The 18,189-nt window shown below is 41.2% G+C and overlaps 3 protein-coding genes across 3 annotated transcripts; 2 read left to right on the plus strand and 1 right to left on the minus strand.

Moving 5' to 3' along the window:
* Nucleotides 1-278: 278 nt before the first annotated feature.
* On the plus strand, nt 279-4,807 carry cytip (cytohesin 1 interacting protein). The gene is made up of 8 exons (XM_008403985.3): nt 279-869; nt 1,176-1,225; nt 1,336-1,390; nt 1,502-1,604; nt 1,789-1,882; nt 1,967-2,033; nt 3,388-3,454; nt 3,671-4,807. The coding sequence occupies exons 1-8, from the start codon at nt 702-704 to the stop codon at nt 4,138-4,140; spliced, it is 1,074 nt and encodes a 357-aa protein (XP_008402207.2). The 5' UTR covers nt 279-701; the 3' UTR covers nt 4,141-4,807.
* A 2,173-nt stretch (nt 4,808-6,980) lies between these two features.
* Nucleotides 6,981-8,134, plus strand: LOC103461682 (uncharacterized). Its single transcript, XM_008403982.3, has 2 exons — nt 6,981-7,644; nt 7,728-8,134. The coding sequence occupies exons 1-2, from the start codon at nt 7,140-7,142 to the stop codon at nt 8,090-8,092; spliced, it is 870 nt and encodes a 289-aa protein (XP_008402204.1). The 5' UTR covers nt 6,981-7,139; the 3' UTR covers nt 8,093-8,134.
* Nucleotides 8,135-9,498: 1,364 nt separating this feature from the next.
* On the minus strand, nt 9,499-18,050 carry galnt5 (polypeptide N-acetylgalactosaminyltransferase 5). The gene is made up of 10 exons (XM_008403981.3): nt 16,702-18,050; nt 16,455-16,621; nt 16,195-16,314; nt 13,320-13,455; nt 13,086-13,205; nt 12,307-12,424; nt 11,879-12,208; nt 11,629-11,709; nt 10,306-10,458; nt 9,499-10,211 (listed from the first exon to the last, which is right to left on the minus strand). The coding sequence occupies exons 1-10, from the start codon at nt 17,673-17,675 to the stop codon at nt 10,071-10,073; spliced, it is 2,340 nt and encodes a 779-aa protein (XP_008402203.1). The 5' UTR covers nt 17,676-18,050; the 3' UTR covers nt 9,499-10,070.
* Nucleotides 18,051-18,189: the final 139 nt, after the last annotated feature.

An 18,189-nucleotide genomic window follows, 5' to 3' on the forward strand; every position in this document is an offset into this window, starting at 1 on the left:
GAGGGGTGAATATTTTTGCAAGCTTCGATTCATATGTTTGAAAACATGAGTGTTGCAGTGGGACAAAATGCACCGGACTTCAGCTTCTCATCAGTCCTTGTCCTCCTGACTTTTGAGCAGCCCGTCTGTGTGATTCGTCTTCTGATCCAACCGTGTCAGACGCCTTCAGCCCAATGACCCATGCTGTCTGTCTCAGCAGTGCTAAACCAACCCAGAACAAAATCTGCCTTTTGTCTGTCCCCATCAGACACGTCTCCCTGCTTGGCAGAGCACAGGACTGAGACTTAAGCCCATTGAGAAACTAAGAGAGGAAGAAGGGGAGAAGCAGGTGCTGCAGAAGCAGTGAGGTGGCAGTTTTCTTGTGTGCTACTGATTTCTGACAGACCATAAATCGAATTGCCAGGATTGCAAAAAGTAGAGGGGACTGTTTGAAGGGGAATTATACACAATAGCCTCAGCATTTTACCTCCTTTTCTTTTCAATGCTCTTCTCAAGAAACTGAAAAAAAAGAGGTGAACAAGGGTTAACAGGAAAGAAGGTACGCAAGTCTGAGATCTGCAGATGCAGGTCCACCACAACCATCACATGACACGGATTTCCTCTTTGACACATTATTCTTTCGGCTGCACACGCAGGGCCGGGCCACACAATTAAACTGCTCCTGCAGGAGGAGGCTATGGTGCTTTGAGAACTACTCCACCATGCAGTCCACCATGAATATCAATGGACTTCAGCGACAAAGCAGCCAAGAGAACTGCAATCTGGACAACACTTTGAAGAAGAAGGCTGCTCTTTGGTACCGGCGCTCACTGAGGGGGAACAATGACCGACACCGACAGAACACCAGCACCCTGCCCAGAGGCTACAAGGTGAGACCACAGCTCGAGAGCAGCTTGCAAGCATAAGAGCTGAATATTTTATATTTTAATATCTGGAAAATGTGACATGCGGCTGTATGCTGAATGAAGCAGAACTGAGATTTGTATGTAAAAGACATGTCACAAAAGTATTTAGAACAAGGTGACAAAAACTGCCTAAATAAATGTAACATTTTATTACTGTTTAGAGGTGTGCAACATGCAATTAAAGTTATATCAGAATGGACTATTTTAATTATTCCGAGAAGATCAAAGCTGTTAGAAATTAAAGAGGAACTGTGCATTCTCCCTCTGCAGCCGAAGCTCACCCCCACCAACTCTCTGGTTGATTACATGGACCCACAAAGGTAAATAAGTTAGGCTTTATGTGCAATTTAAAAAAAAACATCCAAAATTTACCCTTGTAACCATTGAAAAATCTGAAAATAACCATTGTTGCATTTATGTTCTATCGCAGAACCACAGTGGTGTTGGAAAAACAAGACAACGAAACATTTGGTTTTGAAATTCAGGTATGCCAGTTCACCTTTTTATTTTTTTACCAACATTATAAATGATGCATTTAAAGTGTTAAAGTGTTTTCTGTCAGGCTTTTGTCTCAATATCCTGCATCTCGTTTGCAGACGTATGGTTTGCAGTTAAAGAGCACGTCTGAAGTGGAGATGTGCACCTTCGTGTGCAACATAAAGGAAGACAGCGTGGCTGAAAGTGCTGGTTTGACCGCAGGTAGTCCACCCACTTCCTTGTTACCCTATAGACCCTACACAGTCACACATCAATACTGTTACCTAAAAAGATGATGGAAACATCACTCACCACATGTCAGCTGAGCACGCCCATGCACACTGACAACTGATGCTCGAGTGGCGTGCATCTTCTCAAAGTTGTTTTTACTTTGCTGTTGTCACAGGAGATGTTATCGTCACCATCAACGCGGTCAGCATAGAAGGACTGTCACATCAACACATTCTTGACCTTATAAGAAAATCAACCAATAATCTAAAGTAAGTGACGATCTCATGGTTTTGCTGGAACGAAACATAAATCACCCTAAAGAAGTTTTATAACAGGATTTCGTCTGGTTTCAGGTTGGAGACCGTGTGTGGCAACGTTGTGAAGAAGATAGAGCTGGAGAAGAAACTCAATCAGCTCCAGGTGTGTTCCTTGTAGCATTAAGTTATACTGCACTACACTACTGGGGACAATTACAATTATGGGTTATAATACCCAACATCAGAGGGTAGAGAGTAAAAAAGGAAGAGAAGGAAATTAAAGTTGGAAGAATTCCCTTTGACTCATCAGCTTCAAACACCAGAATTGCACAACAGAAATTGTTGCCCATAACCAGGCTTTAGGTCCAGTCATGACTTGTCATTCAGTTCATGCGAGCTCTGATGACCTATTTTCAGCAAGACTGACAGAGAAAGCCTGTCGTAACAGCTGTGGTTCCAAACAGAAAGTCACTCTAAAGGCAGATGATTTCAGTGGCTTCACAAATGAAAACGTGCCAAAAGAAAGTAGCAATGACACTCAGAATGCCCAAAGCATGACTAAATGACAAAAGAAAACTTTTTGCTGAAGTTTTATTAAACAATTTGATGAAAGTCGCAAAACATATGGTGCAAAAAAAAAAAAAAAATCATCAGCCGAACAAACTTTCATTTGATCTGGTTAAAGTCTCCATCGGAGTTCCACAACTTCCTGGTTAGGAGTTGTCATGAGAGGTTGATCAGCCAATTAGAAGCTGACTTTGGTAAAGATCCTTACTTTTTCACATTAAAAGCCAGAAAGAATGTAGTTTATTGATTAACACTACATTCCTTAGACTAGACAGAAAGCAAGAGTATAAACAATCCATCCTGGTAGATTAAGCTGTATCCTGACTGGAGAGGTTTTGATACTCAAGCTTTTAAATGTAATCTTACTCCTGAACAAAAAGACAATCACATACTTAACACATTAAATATTTAAAGTTAGCTCATCAATAAATAATCATGTATTATTTTAAAGGTTACTGAATTTCTAAATTAGCAAAAACAAGATGACATACAAATGTACATGTAATGTAGATAAAACGTATTCTCAGCATTACTCTAAGAGAACTTAAAAACATTGAAAACTCATGAACTATTATGTAGATGACAGTGTTTTCTTGCTAAATTTAAAATGTCCTGCAATGACAATTTTATGGGAGCTCTGCAAAAGCGAACAAATGCACGTGAGAAATCAGATCAGAAGGGTTCTCCGCACTACACCGTCAAAATATAAACCATCCCATTTTGCTGTCAACACACTGTATGAGCTATAAGAAGCCAGAATCACCTGCAAGCTCAAAATATCCACACTATTTTTTTCCAATCACACGGTGGGCTGCGGCTCAACCTGTAGCCTTCAATCTTTTCAATGAGAGCCACTCTTTAAATCAAATGGGTCATTCTGAGTTTATAAATGTTGTGACACATTTTTAAAGAATTAACCTTGATTTTTTTTTTTTTTTCTGCCCATGCAGCAGTCCTTGCGTGAGAAGTTGAAGGAGTTTCAAGCGCTCTCATTACAGGAAAGAGGTCTGATGCGAGGTGAGAGCTCAGCTGTCAGACCACAGCACTTCCTTTCACACTGCCTCTGTCATTTCTCCTAAGCTGGCCTGTTTTTTTTTATTGTGAATTACTTCAGATAATTTAGATTAAGGTGTTCCCCTGAGAAATGCACAGACAGCTTTCAAACTTCCTGTTGCATACGCCATTTCTTGGCAGTTGGGCGTTTGTGTGACAAAGACTCTTTTGTGTTTCCAGATAATTTAAATGACAGCAGCCTCAACCTGCTGATGGACCCTTCGGGTATTCTGGGCTCCCCCATGGGGCGCCGGGGTCGGCGTTTTTCCAGCGACAGCAGCTACAGGAGTGGGATGACGGACGACAGCGACCAGGCCAGTGTCTTTGGGGATCTGAACTCGCCCACTCCCTACAGCGCATCCAGCACCACGGATGATGGCTGCTTCTTCTCAAAAGACTTCCCCTTGCAGGACGGGCCGAGGAGGACATCGTCGTCCAGCCTCCATCACCAGGCCTTGTGCCGCTCCAGCAGCTCCAGTCTGGCCGGCAGCAGCACCTCTCTGTCTCCGACCTGGGAAGAAACAAGGATCTCATCCCTGTTTGGGACGCTGCCAAGGAAAAGCAGGAGAGCCAGTGTGCGCAAACAGATTTTTAAGTTAATTCCTGGACTTCAGCGATCAGCTGAAGAGGAGGAGATGGGAACAGCTTGAAATGATCCTCATGAGAGCCCTTGAAGTTAAGGGCTGGTTGAAGGTTGTAGCAATAGACACTCTGATGAAGTGTTTTCTCACACGTCAAGTGAAGACACAAGTTTACTCCAACGCTTTCTGAGCCTTAATGTGAGCCGAGCTCGACATTTGGAGTGCAAAAGCATTATAAAAAACGAATGCATGTTAAGTGAATGTATAAAAGATGAGCATATATCCTACTAACTTGAATATTTCTTTCTGTGTGCATCTCACACAGAGCAGCATTAATGACATTTTAAATTCCAGGTACAATCCTTACTTTGGATTTTAAAATGTCACTGTTTTGACCTAAATGAACAAATCAGATAAACAGGCAGCACTTACAAGACTTTCAGGTGCTTGAAACCAAAACCAAATCCGTAAACCATGTATGTCTGTTAAGTTCATAACAGGATGTGGGCATGAGCGTACTACTTAGTTTTTTTTTTTCTTTTCCATTTCCAAAATTACTCTCAGACACAAAAGGATACAGCTTACTTTCAGTCCACAGTTAGAAACAGTGCAACTGCTTGCCTAATTTCTGATCAACTGTATGTATATGAAAGCAACTGCAAATATCTTGTTTTTGTTCACTCAAGATTGTATATATGTAAAAAGGCTTTCAATCAATAAACCCTGTTGTTATGCACTGTTTGATGTACTGCTTACGCACTGAACAGGAAGAAAAGACAGACAAACTACGTCTGTGAAAGCATAATATGCAAATCATTTTGGTTACTTAGAAGCAGCCAATAGCGGTTCTTTAAAATTACAAGCAGACTTCTTACCTGTTTCCTGCTGCAGTCGAACAGATAAAGAGAGATTATCTGCCACTGGGCACCACGAAACCATGATAACCCAACCTGAGTCACTTTTCTGTTGAAACCAGTTCATGATGATGCAGCAATAGAGATAAGAATCTAATCCCTCGCTTATTCTGTACGTTTGCAAAGTTAAAAACAGAGTTGCTGTTTCTACATTTCATTGCACTTTAATCTTAGTGCTGAAAGAAAGAATAGAAACATATTGAAAAAAACAACAACAAACAAACACATAAAATACAATTCATTTGCATTTAATTTAGTGATGTAAGCATTTGACGCCAACACTACCCAACCACAATTCTGGTTCCACACATTGTTTATGTGCCCATGAGACACACACATCTATCATTCAGTCAACTACAGATGTTCCTGAACATACCTTTTGTGCACCAAGCACGTTTGCCTACATCTTCTGGTTTTCACATTTCTCCACCAAAGAGCTAACAAGGGATGTCAGGGCCAACACTTTATATCTTTATAAGCCTGCAATATTGATTTTTTTTATTTTTCATTAATCCATTGTTTAAAAAGGCATAGCATTGACTACACTAGTCCTAATTCTTAATCTCGATGCAAGATCTTGCTTCCCATGGTAAGAATGATGAATATTGAAAATAAGATGGTTAGCCTGAAACTTTACAAGCTGTTAATGATTTGAAGTAAGCAACACAGCAACTTTCAGTAACCAAGAACACCGCTGGCCGTGCATGACGCTGCAATGACTCAAACTCTTGCAACCCATAGAAGGCACACGTATAATTATGTCTTTTGCTTACCAGTGCTTGCAAAATCACTCAGAGAAAGGAATAAATGAAGTTCTGCGGTCAAATGAAACCAAAATCGAGCTCTTGAACGTCGACTTGACCCACCATGTTTGGAGGAAGAGAAATGCTGAGGTTGATCAAAAGAGCAATCATCACGCATGGAGGAGAAAGCATTATGCTTTGTGGATAACTTTCCTATCAGTGTGCACAAGGATTTCACCTCATTATGAGGCCAACAGACAAGGCCATCGAACACGTGAGAACTACCGTCAGACACAAGAAGTGGACACTAGCATGGTCGTGATCAAATAAATACCACCAAAGCAACAAAGAAGTGGATAAATAAAAAGCATACAGTTCACCTTGAAACCTGGCCTGTTTTCAGACCTCTTCTAGAGAAATGTGTGGAAAAAGCACTAGTTTTGCAAAGGCAAATCAGTCAAGAAACGTAGAAAAATGTTTTCTGGAGAGATGTGTACCTCTCCACAAACAAGAAACTCGTTTCTCGTCATTGAAGTAGTTTTGGATGTAGTCATGAAGATGCTCACATTGGCTCTTAAAATGACCATTGCTTTATTTTTAGGATGTAGCGCTTAAAACTTAGTGTGTCGAATGTTGATTGTACGAGCTAATTATCAAATACCTACAGTATGAAATGAGAGGACTTACCTTCGAAACGGAATTGGTGAGACATTGATCGTGTTGTTGGCTTCCGTGCTAGCTTAACCGCCTCATGTCATTGGTATGGTTGAATGAGCCGGTTAGCCTTAGCTAATTGCCCCACTAGCTAAGTCGCCTTATGCAGTTTTATGGGCCTGTTAGCCTTATTGCTAATTAACCCCGCTAAGTAATCCTGCCCTTTTGAACAGTATTGGAAGAATAGCATGTGGAACTTTTTTCTTTTTTTTTTTTTTGCCTGTTTCTGATTGTGATTTCTGATTGTGAGTCTACTGAATAACAAGCTAATAATCTTAGTGGTTGAAAAACTTAAGGCCTCAACCTTATTCAAAGCTGAAGAAGCATTGCAGTGTAACAATGTATTAAGTTATGTTTGGGGATGTATAATAATGTGTACAGAACATAAGGAGACATACTCAGTGAGACTTCTAAGTTTTACAGAAAGCAGAGATTTAAGAACGAGAACAATTGCTCCATATGCAGCTGGTTTCACCACAATGAACCTTTGTTGGGCCACAACAAAACCCCTGTTCTTCAGTGAGTCAACAAACACACAGATTTCCATGGTACAAACGCTAGAGAGCACCATGCAGACCCCTCCCGAATCAATTGTGGGCTGGACGCTTTCCTCGCTCTTCAATGAAGGACAACATGCTGGAGGAAGACGTGACTGTTTTTTGTTTAGCTTTAAATTCAAGAAACAGAATCATAGACGATGGCAACAACTCCAGCTCTTTCAAACGCTGATGAAGAAGAAGATGCGCAAGCTTCCAAGATGCTGGAGATTATTAATGGGAGAACTGTTGACGCCTCAAAAGTGACACAAGAGTCTGAGGACAGAGAAGTTTGGTCAATGGAGATGGGAGATGACTCGGTTTTCTACAGCGACGAGGAGCACGCTGAGTTGGACAAGGAATCTACCAACTTACCTGGCTTCAGTGGCAAAAGGTGCAAAAATCTTGTTAACAGTGTGGCGGATGGTGAAGGCAACCAACAGATGGAGACTAATCCAGGAGAGAAAGGAAACTTGGAGATGAAGAAGGAATTGAACCAGTGCATCATCTGGACTGAAGAGGAAAAGCAGAAGCTTGAGACATTTACTACTAAAAGAATGCATGTTTCAGACCCTGGGGAATCATCTGCAGAGTCTTATGTCACTCCTGGAAAGTTTGGGAAAACTTCTGGAGAGTTTGTGCAGCAAAATAAAGCAGCATCAAATGGTATGATATTCTTAAAGTCTAGGGAAAACAAATGTTTTAACATTTACATTTACAAATGCCTATTTTTGCTTCTTTTTTTTCAGCGGACCAAGTTAATAAAGAGGAAGTGATGACAGAAGCTGACACCTCAAATCGACACCTGTTTGACTTACTCAACAATGACGGTTATATAAAGCTGAATGGGGATGCAGAATTTCCTCCAAGACTGTCTGGTGCTGACACCCAGAAATCAAGTGACATGCAGCCTGAGGGAGATGTGGAAGCAGGGTTCCTGCAATACCCCAGCCAAGGTCAGTTGAACCTGCCTGGGCCAACGCAGTCTGACTGCAGCGCCTTCAACCACTTCTCCTCCTCCAAATACAGCACCGTGTCCTACCGCAGGATCCGCAGAGGCAACACGCGACAGAGGATAGAGGAGTTTGAGTTCCTGCTGACGAGTAAAAAATAACCTGCTTTTCAAATCTATTAATAAAAAAAATGAAGGGCCAAACACATGACTACAAGCTTACAAAATGTTCCAGCTCTGAAATGTGAAATGTATGTCAGTAGTTTCAGAAACCAAAGATGATATTCGCAATATACTGACATCTGTGACGCTCCTAAATCTATTTCAATGCTGTTATGTTTGAGAAATGCCTAACATTGCTGTTAACTCTACAGGTATTTATTGTGGATATGTGTGTTACACTAATTTGGGGATCCGAATGGTTTATTTGAACCAAAGAGAAGATCATACAACAACAAACTGCAATGATAAAAAAAGATTTAAAAAAAAGTACTAGGCACACGTTTGAATTTACCGAGGATTTTCTGGGTCAAATTTATAAGCAGATGCTCAAATTCGCACATGCACGGCACACACGTTTCATAAAAGTTCACATGCTACATCCTTTTTGTGGCCATTCTTTAGCTTCCGGCGTCAGTGTGGCATTTTGGCAGACATGGTTAGCCTCTTTTAACCAGTTCAGATGCGGTTAGGATTGTCGTTCCGCTGGGACATTTAAGTCGCATTCGAGTTTCAAATGTATGTTGATTTGATCAAGAATTAAGGATATTGGAGCTACACTTCATTACCCATCAACTTTGTGCACAAACGAGCTTATGGTATGATACTGCCAACATCATGCTATAGCCAGTGAATGGATTAGTATCAGGTGAAAGCCTCACCTCAACTCCTCCAAACACACTTTTGTGGAAAGAAATTACTTGGAAAGAATTTTCTTTGATCAGAAAACTTTTCTCCAGAAGATGTTTGGTGCTGATTTTGGAGCAGACGGTTCCCTCTCGGTCGACACCGCCTCAGATCATTCTGTTGTTAAACTGGCTTTACTCTGGACAATTACTGTTACGTTTGAGCCTTGGTGGCTCGTGAATGTCCAAGCCAACTTGGGACATTCAGGTCAGACAGTGAAAATGTGGATGTAGATGTGTATCCCACAAAAACAAAAATCTTAAGCAGATTTAGCTAATGCAATGGCCTTGTAGACAAGGTATGAGCTCTGCTTAAAAGCCACAGTTGAGGCAGGCAAACAACCAATTCAAATATTTGAGTTAAGTATCCGGATAGAACGATACTACCCACTACAGTTGACTAAGACTTGAATAACACGTCATAATAACACTTGGAAGAAAAACAAAATCAGATAATTTTTTAAAAGCCCACGTCAGTACATTATTTTTGCCGATATGTCATATTCACTGGATTTTGTAAGTATAAAGAGTGAAATTAAAATATGAATTGGAAGTTTTTTAAAGTACAGCTTCATTAACTTGTAAGAGTTGCACTGTGACATTTTCAGTAGTAAAATCTGTTCTATCCATCATCATCATCATGGCTAAAGACCAAACAGAATAAAGAATTCGAGCAAGATTTTTATTACCGTTTTATATTCATTATAAGATGCTGCTTTTATTAGTTTGGCCAAAAAGAGTTCAATAGTTGGTTAAAATGTTTGCGTCACAACACAGGTTTATTTAGGCATCTGAACCAACACTCCCCCCTAGTGTTAGGAAAAGAAATCATACCATTGAGAGTTTGAAATCAAATCAAGAGGATAAGGCATTTAACCCCAGATAAGCAGCATAAATTACACCACATCCTGTAACCCACACTTTTTAAAAAAAATGTAAAATAAAAAATTCTTCATTTGTTATTCAGTCTATGAAGAAGCAAAATCTGAGGCACTATTAAACCACTAAACTGGGATTTTTTCCCCCACAGATCTCAATTTTAACCCCAGTTTTTCAAAAACACTCCCAGTGTGTTAAATGAGATTGCTATCCTCTAGCAACCAATCCACACCAGCTGATGGATATTCATGCAAATTTCTTCCACTGAACCGCTTCAGTCAGTCCAGGTGTGGCGGCTGGACCACAGTTTACGCAGTAAAGCCACTGGATGTTTCCACAAAGCGTCGTTAAGCTCATCATTGGAGGTGGTAACGTGTAAACTCCCACTTTTGGAAGACGCTGCTGGGCTGACATGGACGCAGACGGACGGAGTCATCCCGAGGTTCCGCTTCTAGGCACATGTGGCTGGGAACAAACTCCGAGATGAGATGTTCCGTCTTTGCAAGCACAAAAGATAAAGCACAATTAATAAACAAAGCAGTAAGTGCGTCTTTAATTCCACTACGGTGGCAGTCTGCATAGAGAACTTACTAGAGCTGAGTTGGAAGTTTTGTAGGACCAGCGGAGTTCACGCTTGGTGTTGTCACATGGCACCAAAGTGAAGCCACTTCCTGTGCTTTGGGCAGCAACACAGAGGTCCTGGTGTCGAATGCTCTTCAACCAGGTGTAATTAAATTGCTGATTCTGAAATACAAGGAATAAAAAGGGAAGAGTTAATGTAGTGTGTAGTCAAAGTGCTTAAAACACCTTGGAAAAGTTTTGATAACATCTAAAATTTTTCTCACCTTACAAACTTCAGTGTATTTTATGTAAGAGATGAATACACACTCACAAAAATAATTGGAATTTGGATGAAAAAAAAAAACATTATTTAAATGATTCAAATCTAATTGCATTTAGCTCCTCGGAATCAACACTTTGTAAAACTGCCTTTTGTTGTGATTAAAGCAACAGTTCCTTAGGTTTTAACCACAGAATTTCTTTACAGATTATTTATCGGAAATGGTTGAAACTCGGACTGGATTGAGTGTCTTTGAACATTAATATTCAAGTCTTGCCACAGATTCTTAATTGGATTGACTCTGTACTTTGACTAGGCCATTCTATCACATGAAAAAGCTTTGATCCAAACCATTAGACTGCAGCTTTCAGTCCATGTTTAAGGTCGTTGTCCTGCTGGAAGACAAACTTCTGCTTCAGATTCAAGTCTTTTGTGCCATCCAACAAGTTTTCTTCCAGGATTACAGTACTTGTGGTTCAGTATTCAAATACACACCTATTAGTGGATTTCCAACTGCAAATTATTCACAGAAATGCACATACTAGCCTATTTTCTGTACAGTTTATCCATAATGTTCAAAGAAGGATAAACATAAATGCATGTTGTTTTTTATAAGAAATGTAACAAAAAAGTATAATCATCTTATCTTTCACAATCATGCAATTATTTTGTGTTATTCTATCTCATATGTTGTGAGTTGACACAGTAAAAAGGTTCAATGGGTATAAATACTTTTTGCAAGGCACTGTCATTATTGCACAATCCCAGTGCTGTACACCCTGAAGACAATTAGTTACTAAGAAATGCCTCAGTGAGGGTGCTCTGAATCCAAAAGCATCAGATTTAGAAAGCCTCTGTCTGTTGAACCCCACCCTTGTTTGTCATGGCTTTGGTCCCAGCTCAGACTCTGAATGCATTTGTGTAAGCCTGGATTCTCTTTTTGTTATGCTACGGCCACAAACTTGCAATTAATTCAAAAATATCTTTCCCTCAGAAAGATTATGAGTAAAAACTGCAAAAATATTTTCTAAAATCTGCGGTAACATAAAGATCAAAGAAAAAACAACTCTTACCTGATTACTAAGATCACAGATCTCAAAGGACAAAGAGTCTTTCTGCAGGGCGAGGCATTTTCTCAAGCCCCGATTGAAGACCTAGAAAATAAAAATCAAACTTTCAGAGATATAAAACTGCAGTGCTGGAAAGATATTTTGATTATTGTGATGAAAAGGTCAACGGAACCTTCATGAAGCAAAGCAGCATAATGAGCTTCATCTGATAAAAACTTTACAAACAGCACTCTCTCTGAACTCAACCACATACCAGGCCCTCAGCTTTGACTGCAGGAGTATCCATGTCCGGAAACACGTTATCCAGGTACCACTTGAAGCTCTTGCATTTGAGCTTCTTCCTCAGCTCAATCTGTTCTGTGAGGTTGCCAATGTCAATGACCTTTTTATCCAGCAGGTGCTGGTACCCGTGGCCATAGAAAAGGTCTTTGTACTCGTCCAGCCAAACCTCGGCCACCCTCGCCAGGTTACGCTCCACTGTTTTCTGTCTGTCCTTCGGGAATTTGTAGGGATTCTGTCCTCGGAAAATGTGTCCCACGCGCGAGCAGGGGATGATCTCGATCTCTCCTCCGCACATCCAGATCTGTTTTAAAATGGGAACATTGTTCAAGCAGGTGGAGCCAAGTGGACAGAAATAGAGTGACCACGGTTCAGAGAGCCAAAAACAAAAAGGATTTTCACCTTGAATGAGATCTCCATGTTCTCTCCACCCCACACATCCAGACCAGGATCATAAGCGCCGAGCTCAAAGAAATACTTTTTGTCAATGGAAAAAAGGCCTCCTGCCATAACTGGACACCTGAAAGATGAGATAGAGCCAAATGGTTTTCCTGCAGGAATCTTTTCAAGAAAGCAAGAATTTTCTGGGGGTATTTATTTACTCCCCCCCCAGTTTCAAATACCTCTATAAAAGGATAAAAACAGAGTATACCTTCATAGATATCTAAGCATGGAGAGCTCTTTATTTTGTTTCACAGTGCATCTGCTATAATAGTTTAGAATGATAAATAAACTATAGAATGAAGGTGCTGAAAATCAGTGGTTATAATTGCACTGCTGAAAATAATTTTTCATTAAATTTTTCATTAAAATTGTGATCTTACTGTTTTCACATGCCTGCCTCCTTTGTTGCCATAGATAAAGTTGTCCAGTGGTTGTGTTTGTAAATATCAACCAATATTACGGTTTACACAAATTATGAAGATTTACATACTAGAAAGTTGTTGTCGTGCACCTCGTCATTTTATTACTTTTCTTTTCAGAGCAGAAATACCAAAGAAGGCATTTACTGGTAATGGTTCTCTATGAAAATCAAGACGCACACAACAAAAAGCAGAAGAGATGCAGAGTTCTGTTCCCCTGATAAGAGTTCAGGGAAACAGAAGGATGTAAACATGCCTAACAGGGCCAAAACTAAATGTGAAATACAAAGAACAGAAAGGTGTTGGTGAGGACAATACCTGATTGGATCTGTAACTTTCATGTTGTTCTTTTTAATGACATCCTCTGGCACTGGGCTCCAGCCAAACACCAAAGGCCATTTAAAAATCCCTCTTTGGAAGTTGTCGACGAGCATATAACTGCGGATAATAAACACAAAGTCACACATTTTACTGGGTCAAATACAAAATATATTTCTTATTTAAATGCAGAGCATTGCTAATCTCGAATCCAATTTAAAGTAAGTTACTTACCTCATGTCCTTATCGCTGATGACTTCGATAACTGGACAAGGCACCTTCTTGCGATCCAGGTAGACTCTCTCCAGTAGCGGCTCCAGCCAGCCCACATTACATTCAATATGGGAGTCAAGAAAGGTAAGAACCTCACCTGCATTAAACAAAAACAAACACTTATTTTCAGTTAAAGCCAATATTGGCCTCTATGTAATACACATATTTTAAAATTTTACTGTAGTATTGATCTTGTTGATTTTCTGAATCTACCACTCATGCCCACATCTTACAACTGAACGCAAATGCATCAACACAACGAATCTAATATGGCATAAAAACAATGCCATACTTGACGGAGTTTATCTACATCGAGGCTCACTGCAGTAAAAAGACATATGGAGGATCAAATAGCAGGTAAAGCAGCGCACAGCTACAAACACTCACCCTGATTAGCATGACGGTCAGAAAGCTAAACAAATAACCTGCAAAATTATTTAAGTCTTCGAGCTGTGATGTAAAATGCTGGTTCTGCTCTCGCTCTTGAACCGCTGCTACGCTACAGGTAGTAATATTTCACAGACGGAGCCCCGCTTCTGCTCCACCTGGTAGTGACTCTCACACCGAACCTCTGCTTAAAGCTGCAGCATCTAACCTGAAAAAAATACATTTTACATACGTATTAAAACTTTCGCTGTCCTAACATGAGACACATAATCTCTGAAAAAATAATCGATCTCCTCCCTGTTCTGCATAATTACTCCGCTCAGCCAGAAACAGCCAATCAGAACTAGCAGTAATCAGCTAGCCGCCATGCTATCAGGAAGTTTTCATTCAGTGACTCAGGATTGTTTATTGTAATGGAACCTATATTTGCCTTTGAATGTTAAGTTTTATACTTGAATTTTTTGGCAATGTTGAGAGGTTTTATTTTGACTCTTTGCATTATTTAGCCTCTTCAGAGCCTTCATATGTTATCCATCCATCCATTTTCTTTCACCCTTGTCCCTCAGTGGGGTCGGGAGGGGTGCTGATGCCCATCTCCAGCTAACGTTCCGGGCGAGAGGTTCACCCTGGGCAGGTCGCCAGTCTGTCGCAGGGCAACACAGAGACACACAGGACACACAACCATGCACACACACACTCACACCTAGGGGCAATTTGAAAAGGCCAATTAACCTGACAGTCATGTTTTTGGACTGTGGGAGGAAACCGGAGTACCCGGAGAAAACCCACGCATGCACAGGGAGAACATGCAAACTCCATGCAGAAAGACCGGGGCCGGGAATCGAACCCAGATCCTTCATGCTGCAAGGCAACAGCTCTACCAACTGCGCCACTGTGCAGCCCTTTATATGTTATCAGTCTGTTAAAGATAGTATTACCGATAGCAGTACAATTTGCACAATGCCTGTTTTGTTTAGTTTTCTTCTTGGAAAAAGTTATTAAAAACAAGTTTTTGTCTAAATTAAAGGTGAATTCATGGTTCCTTTTTCCACATAATGTAACCGGTAGTGTTTATGATTAAAAAAAATAATAATTATGTGATCAGTATCGGTGATCGGCCCTCATGGGTGATCGGTATCGACAGGAAAAAACCTGATCGGCACATCTCTACTTACAACTATGCAGAGACAGCTTGGACAAATACACAAGCAAGTCTGCTTTGACAAGGTGACATGCCTTATGCCTTTGATCCATAAGGTGACATGCCTTATGGATCAAAGGCATAAGGCATGTCACCTTGTGACATTCATTTATATGCTCCTATCCAATTTTAGCACATGAGAGACGTGTAGCTATTCTCTTCCTGCTAACATATGGTTGTGTGACTGCATGTGATTTATGATCAGATAGCAATTCAATTAAAACCTCAATGTATTTTATTGGGATTTTATGCGGCAGATCAACCCAAAGTAGTGCATAATTAAAGGAAAGTGATACATCATCTTCAAAATGTCTTACATGACAATGCAGGACTATTCACCTAAACCAGTAAGCCATGAGAAGACAGCAGTAATCAGCAGCAGTCAATGGCAGCTCTGGAGGAGCAGCAGCAATGCATACCTCAGGTGAGAGAGTCAGTTGACAGGGCAACTGTTTGTTGTGCATGCTGCAAATCTAGTCTTTATGAAAGAATAAAAAAATAAATTAAAAAAATCCATTGCTGAAAGAAAGCTAAAAAGTGGTTTTGCTTGCAGGTTGACCTAAGCCATGTAGAGAACACAGCCTGCATTTGGCAGAAAGTCTGCCACATGTGGTTAAACGAGATCAAAAATTAGACCGAATTGAACTTTGTGACCTACATTGTGTGGTCACAATGTGTGGCAGAGAACCGGGGTGAGAACCTTCTAAAGGCATCATCCCCGACTGTGAAACAAAGCAGTGGCACCATGACGCTGTGGTGATGCTTTATTTAAGCAGGGTGAGGAGGATGCTGGTCAGAGTTGATGAGAAGATGGATGAAAATAAACAGGACAAGCCACAAAGAAAACCTGTTTCAGGCTGCGAAAGTCTTGAGACCTGAGATTCTCCTTCCTGCAGGACAATGGTCTTAATGCAGTCTAATCTGATGTTGCAATTTTTTCAATCTCAATTAGGCTGAGCTGTTTTGCAAAGTTTATACAAAACTTTAAGCCTCTAGATATGCAAAGCCGGTACTGTGACAGGAGGATGCATGTCACACTTTTTCAGATTGTACACAGTTCTGCTCTATTTTGTGTTGGCCAATCACATAACGTGCTGGTAAAAGTTTGTGGTTTTAATGTGACAAAAAGTCTAGGATTATGAACAATTTAATCTCATACTCCCCTTAGTTGTGATAATGACGTGTAACTGTTTTGAGTAAACCGTTAAGTTAGAAAAAATATTCACACGAACGACGCAGCATCTTTACCTTTGGCAACTGCTGCTCCGGCCAGTCTCGCTCGGATCAGGCCCTGTCGCTCCTTTAGACGAATGATTCGCACTTTGGGAAACTGTGACATGTACTCATCCAGCTGCTTCTTCAGATAGTCTAAGAAAAAACATCAGTGTGAAGTAAGATCCAAGGACGAACGTTACACTAAATGCAGGAAATGTATTTTACGAAGTGCTGAAATGCTTATTTTTGTGAGAGTAAATTTGGTAGATTATAGTTAGCGGTGAGGGTCTTACCTTTAGTGCTGGCATCATCAACCAGGATAATCTCCTTGAGGAGGTGCGGTGGAGATCTGTTGAGAACACTGTGGACAGAGCGAAGGAGCGTGGACCACACCTCGTCCACAAAGCAGAAAATCACAGTGGTGGTGGGCAAATTGTTATGGACCAGATTCTGTGCACACCTGGAAACAGAACAAACGACTCAGATAGAGCCGGCAGGGCCGTTTTTCAGTTGAAACGCCAGATAGAACAGAGTACTCACGTTTCCGGCCTGGTGTCGGGAACGCCACGGTCCACTGGGATCTGGTCGCTGAGGTAGACGTTGAAGTGGCCCTCGTTCCATCTCTTCATCACCTCTGCGTTTTTACTACCCGGAAGGATCACCGGCTGGCCGAACTGGCCGACGGCATTGGGGTCTCTGGGGGCGTGGGTCGCGTCCAGAGAAAGCACTTTGTGGACGCCTGGCTTCCTGACGGCGCTGGAGTTGTCTCCTGCTTGCAGGTCGATCTTTGGCTTCATGTCCTCCTTTCTGTTAACATCCTTGACGGGCGTTTGCTGAGATATTGTCTTAACAGGGTGTGCCTTCTCTGCCGTAGGATGACTCACTTTTATTCCATTCTTAAGGAGATCCGTCTCAACCTTTTCATCCGTCTTTAATTCCTTGCCTTTTAAAGGTTTGTGTGCAAATTGAGCAGATTTATGAAGTTCTGTCTTTAAAACTGGCTTGTTTGTCTTAACAGCTGGTTGCACTTGAGTCACACTGGCCACTGCTACGTTTAAATCCAAGTTCACTGCCTTCTTCTTAGGAAGGCTTTCTCCATTGTTTTGGTTAGATAAAGCAGATTTAGAGTGGTCACTTTTGAAATCGCGACCTTCCTGTCTCTGATTAGATTGCTTGACCTCAAACTTTGGATTCAGTTTATGTCTATAGATGTGGTCCAGATTGAGGTTGGGGCTCTGCTGTATATTCCCAGGACGTGTCACCCTCTGCACTGGGTGTTTGAACCCCCTCCTTTTTGCCTGCGTGACCACAATATGTTGCTGTTGATGCTGCTGTTTCTTCATCATCATGATCTCCTTCTCTCGGATCACCCTCTCTTTCACCAACTGGCTGTTCACGTCGTTTATGGACATGCGAAGAGCTGCCATGTCAAACAGCAGCCAAATCACTGAAGCAACAAACACGAAGGCGAGCACCCTCCCACTGCCCCGCAGGTATCTTCTAACCTTCATCATTTTCAGGTGTTTGAAAACAAACCTACATGTGTTAAAGTGTCATTCTTGAAATGAAACACTTTCTGTGCAAACTTTGAGGAAGTTACGTGCCTGCGTGGCATGTATATCACGGAGAACCGGGAGTAGCCAGAGCTATCAGTCAAGACATCCAGCAGGGTCTGACAACAGTCAGGCGACACAAAGTGGGTTTAATCCCTCCATACTGTCCCGCTCCTGTCACGTTCAGCCACGCGGAAACGTCATATCCAAGACGAAAGATTCAACAAATCGGTCCAAGTTAGTAAAAACTCACCTAAAAACTCTTCTGTAGCGACGTCTTGCCGACGCACAACTTCTTTAACAGACACATATTTTTGTATGAGGACGTAGCAACTGAGTTTTACTTTGTCAGTGCTCTGATTGGACGGGATATCGGGGAAGTCTGGCCTACAAGATCCTGAAAAATATCCGGAGAAAGGTGGAAGGATACAGGAAGCGCGGTGTTGCTCCTTCAGCATAAAACTCACCGTGTTTA

Source organism: Poecilia reticulata, chromosome 2 (assembly GCF_904066995.2).
Source record: "Poecilia reticulata chromosome 2, P_reticulata-male-v2, whole genome shotgun sequence".
Classification (NCBI taxonomy): Eukaryota; Metazoa; Chordata; class Actinopteri; order Cyprinodontiformes; family Poeciliidae; genus Poecilia; species Poecilia reticulata.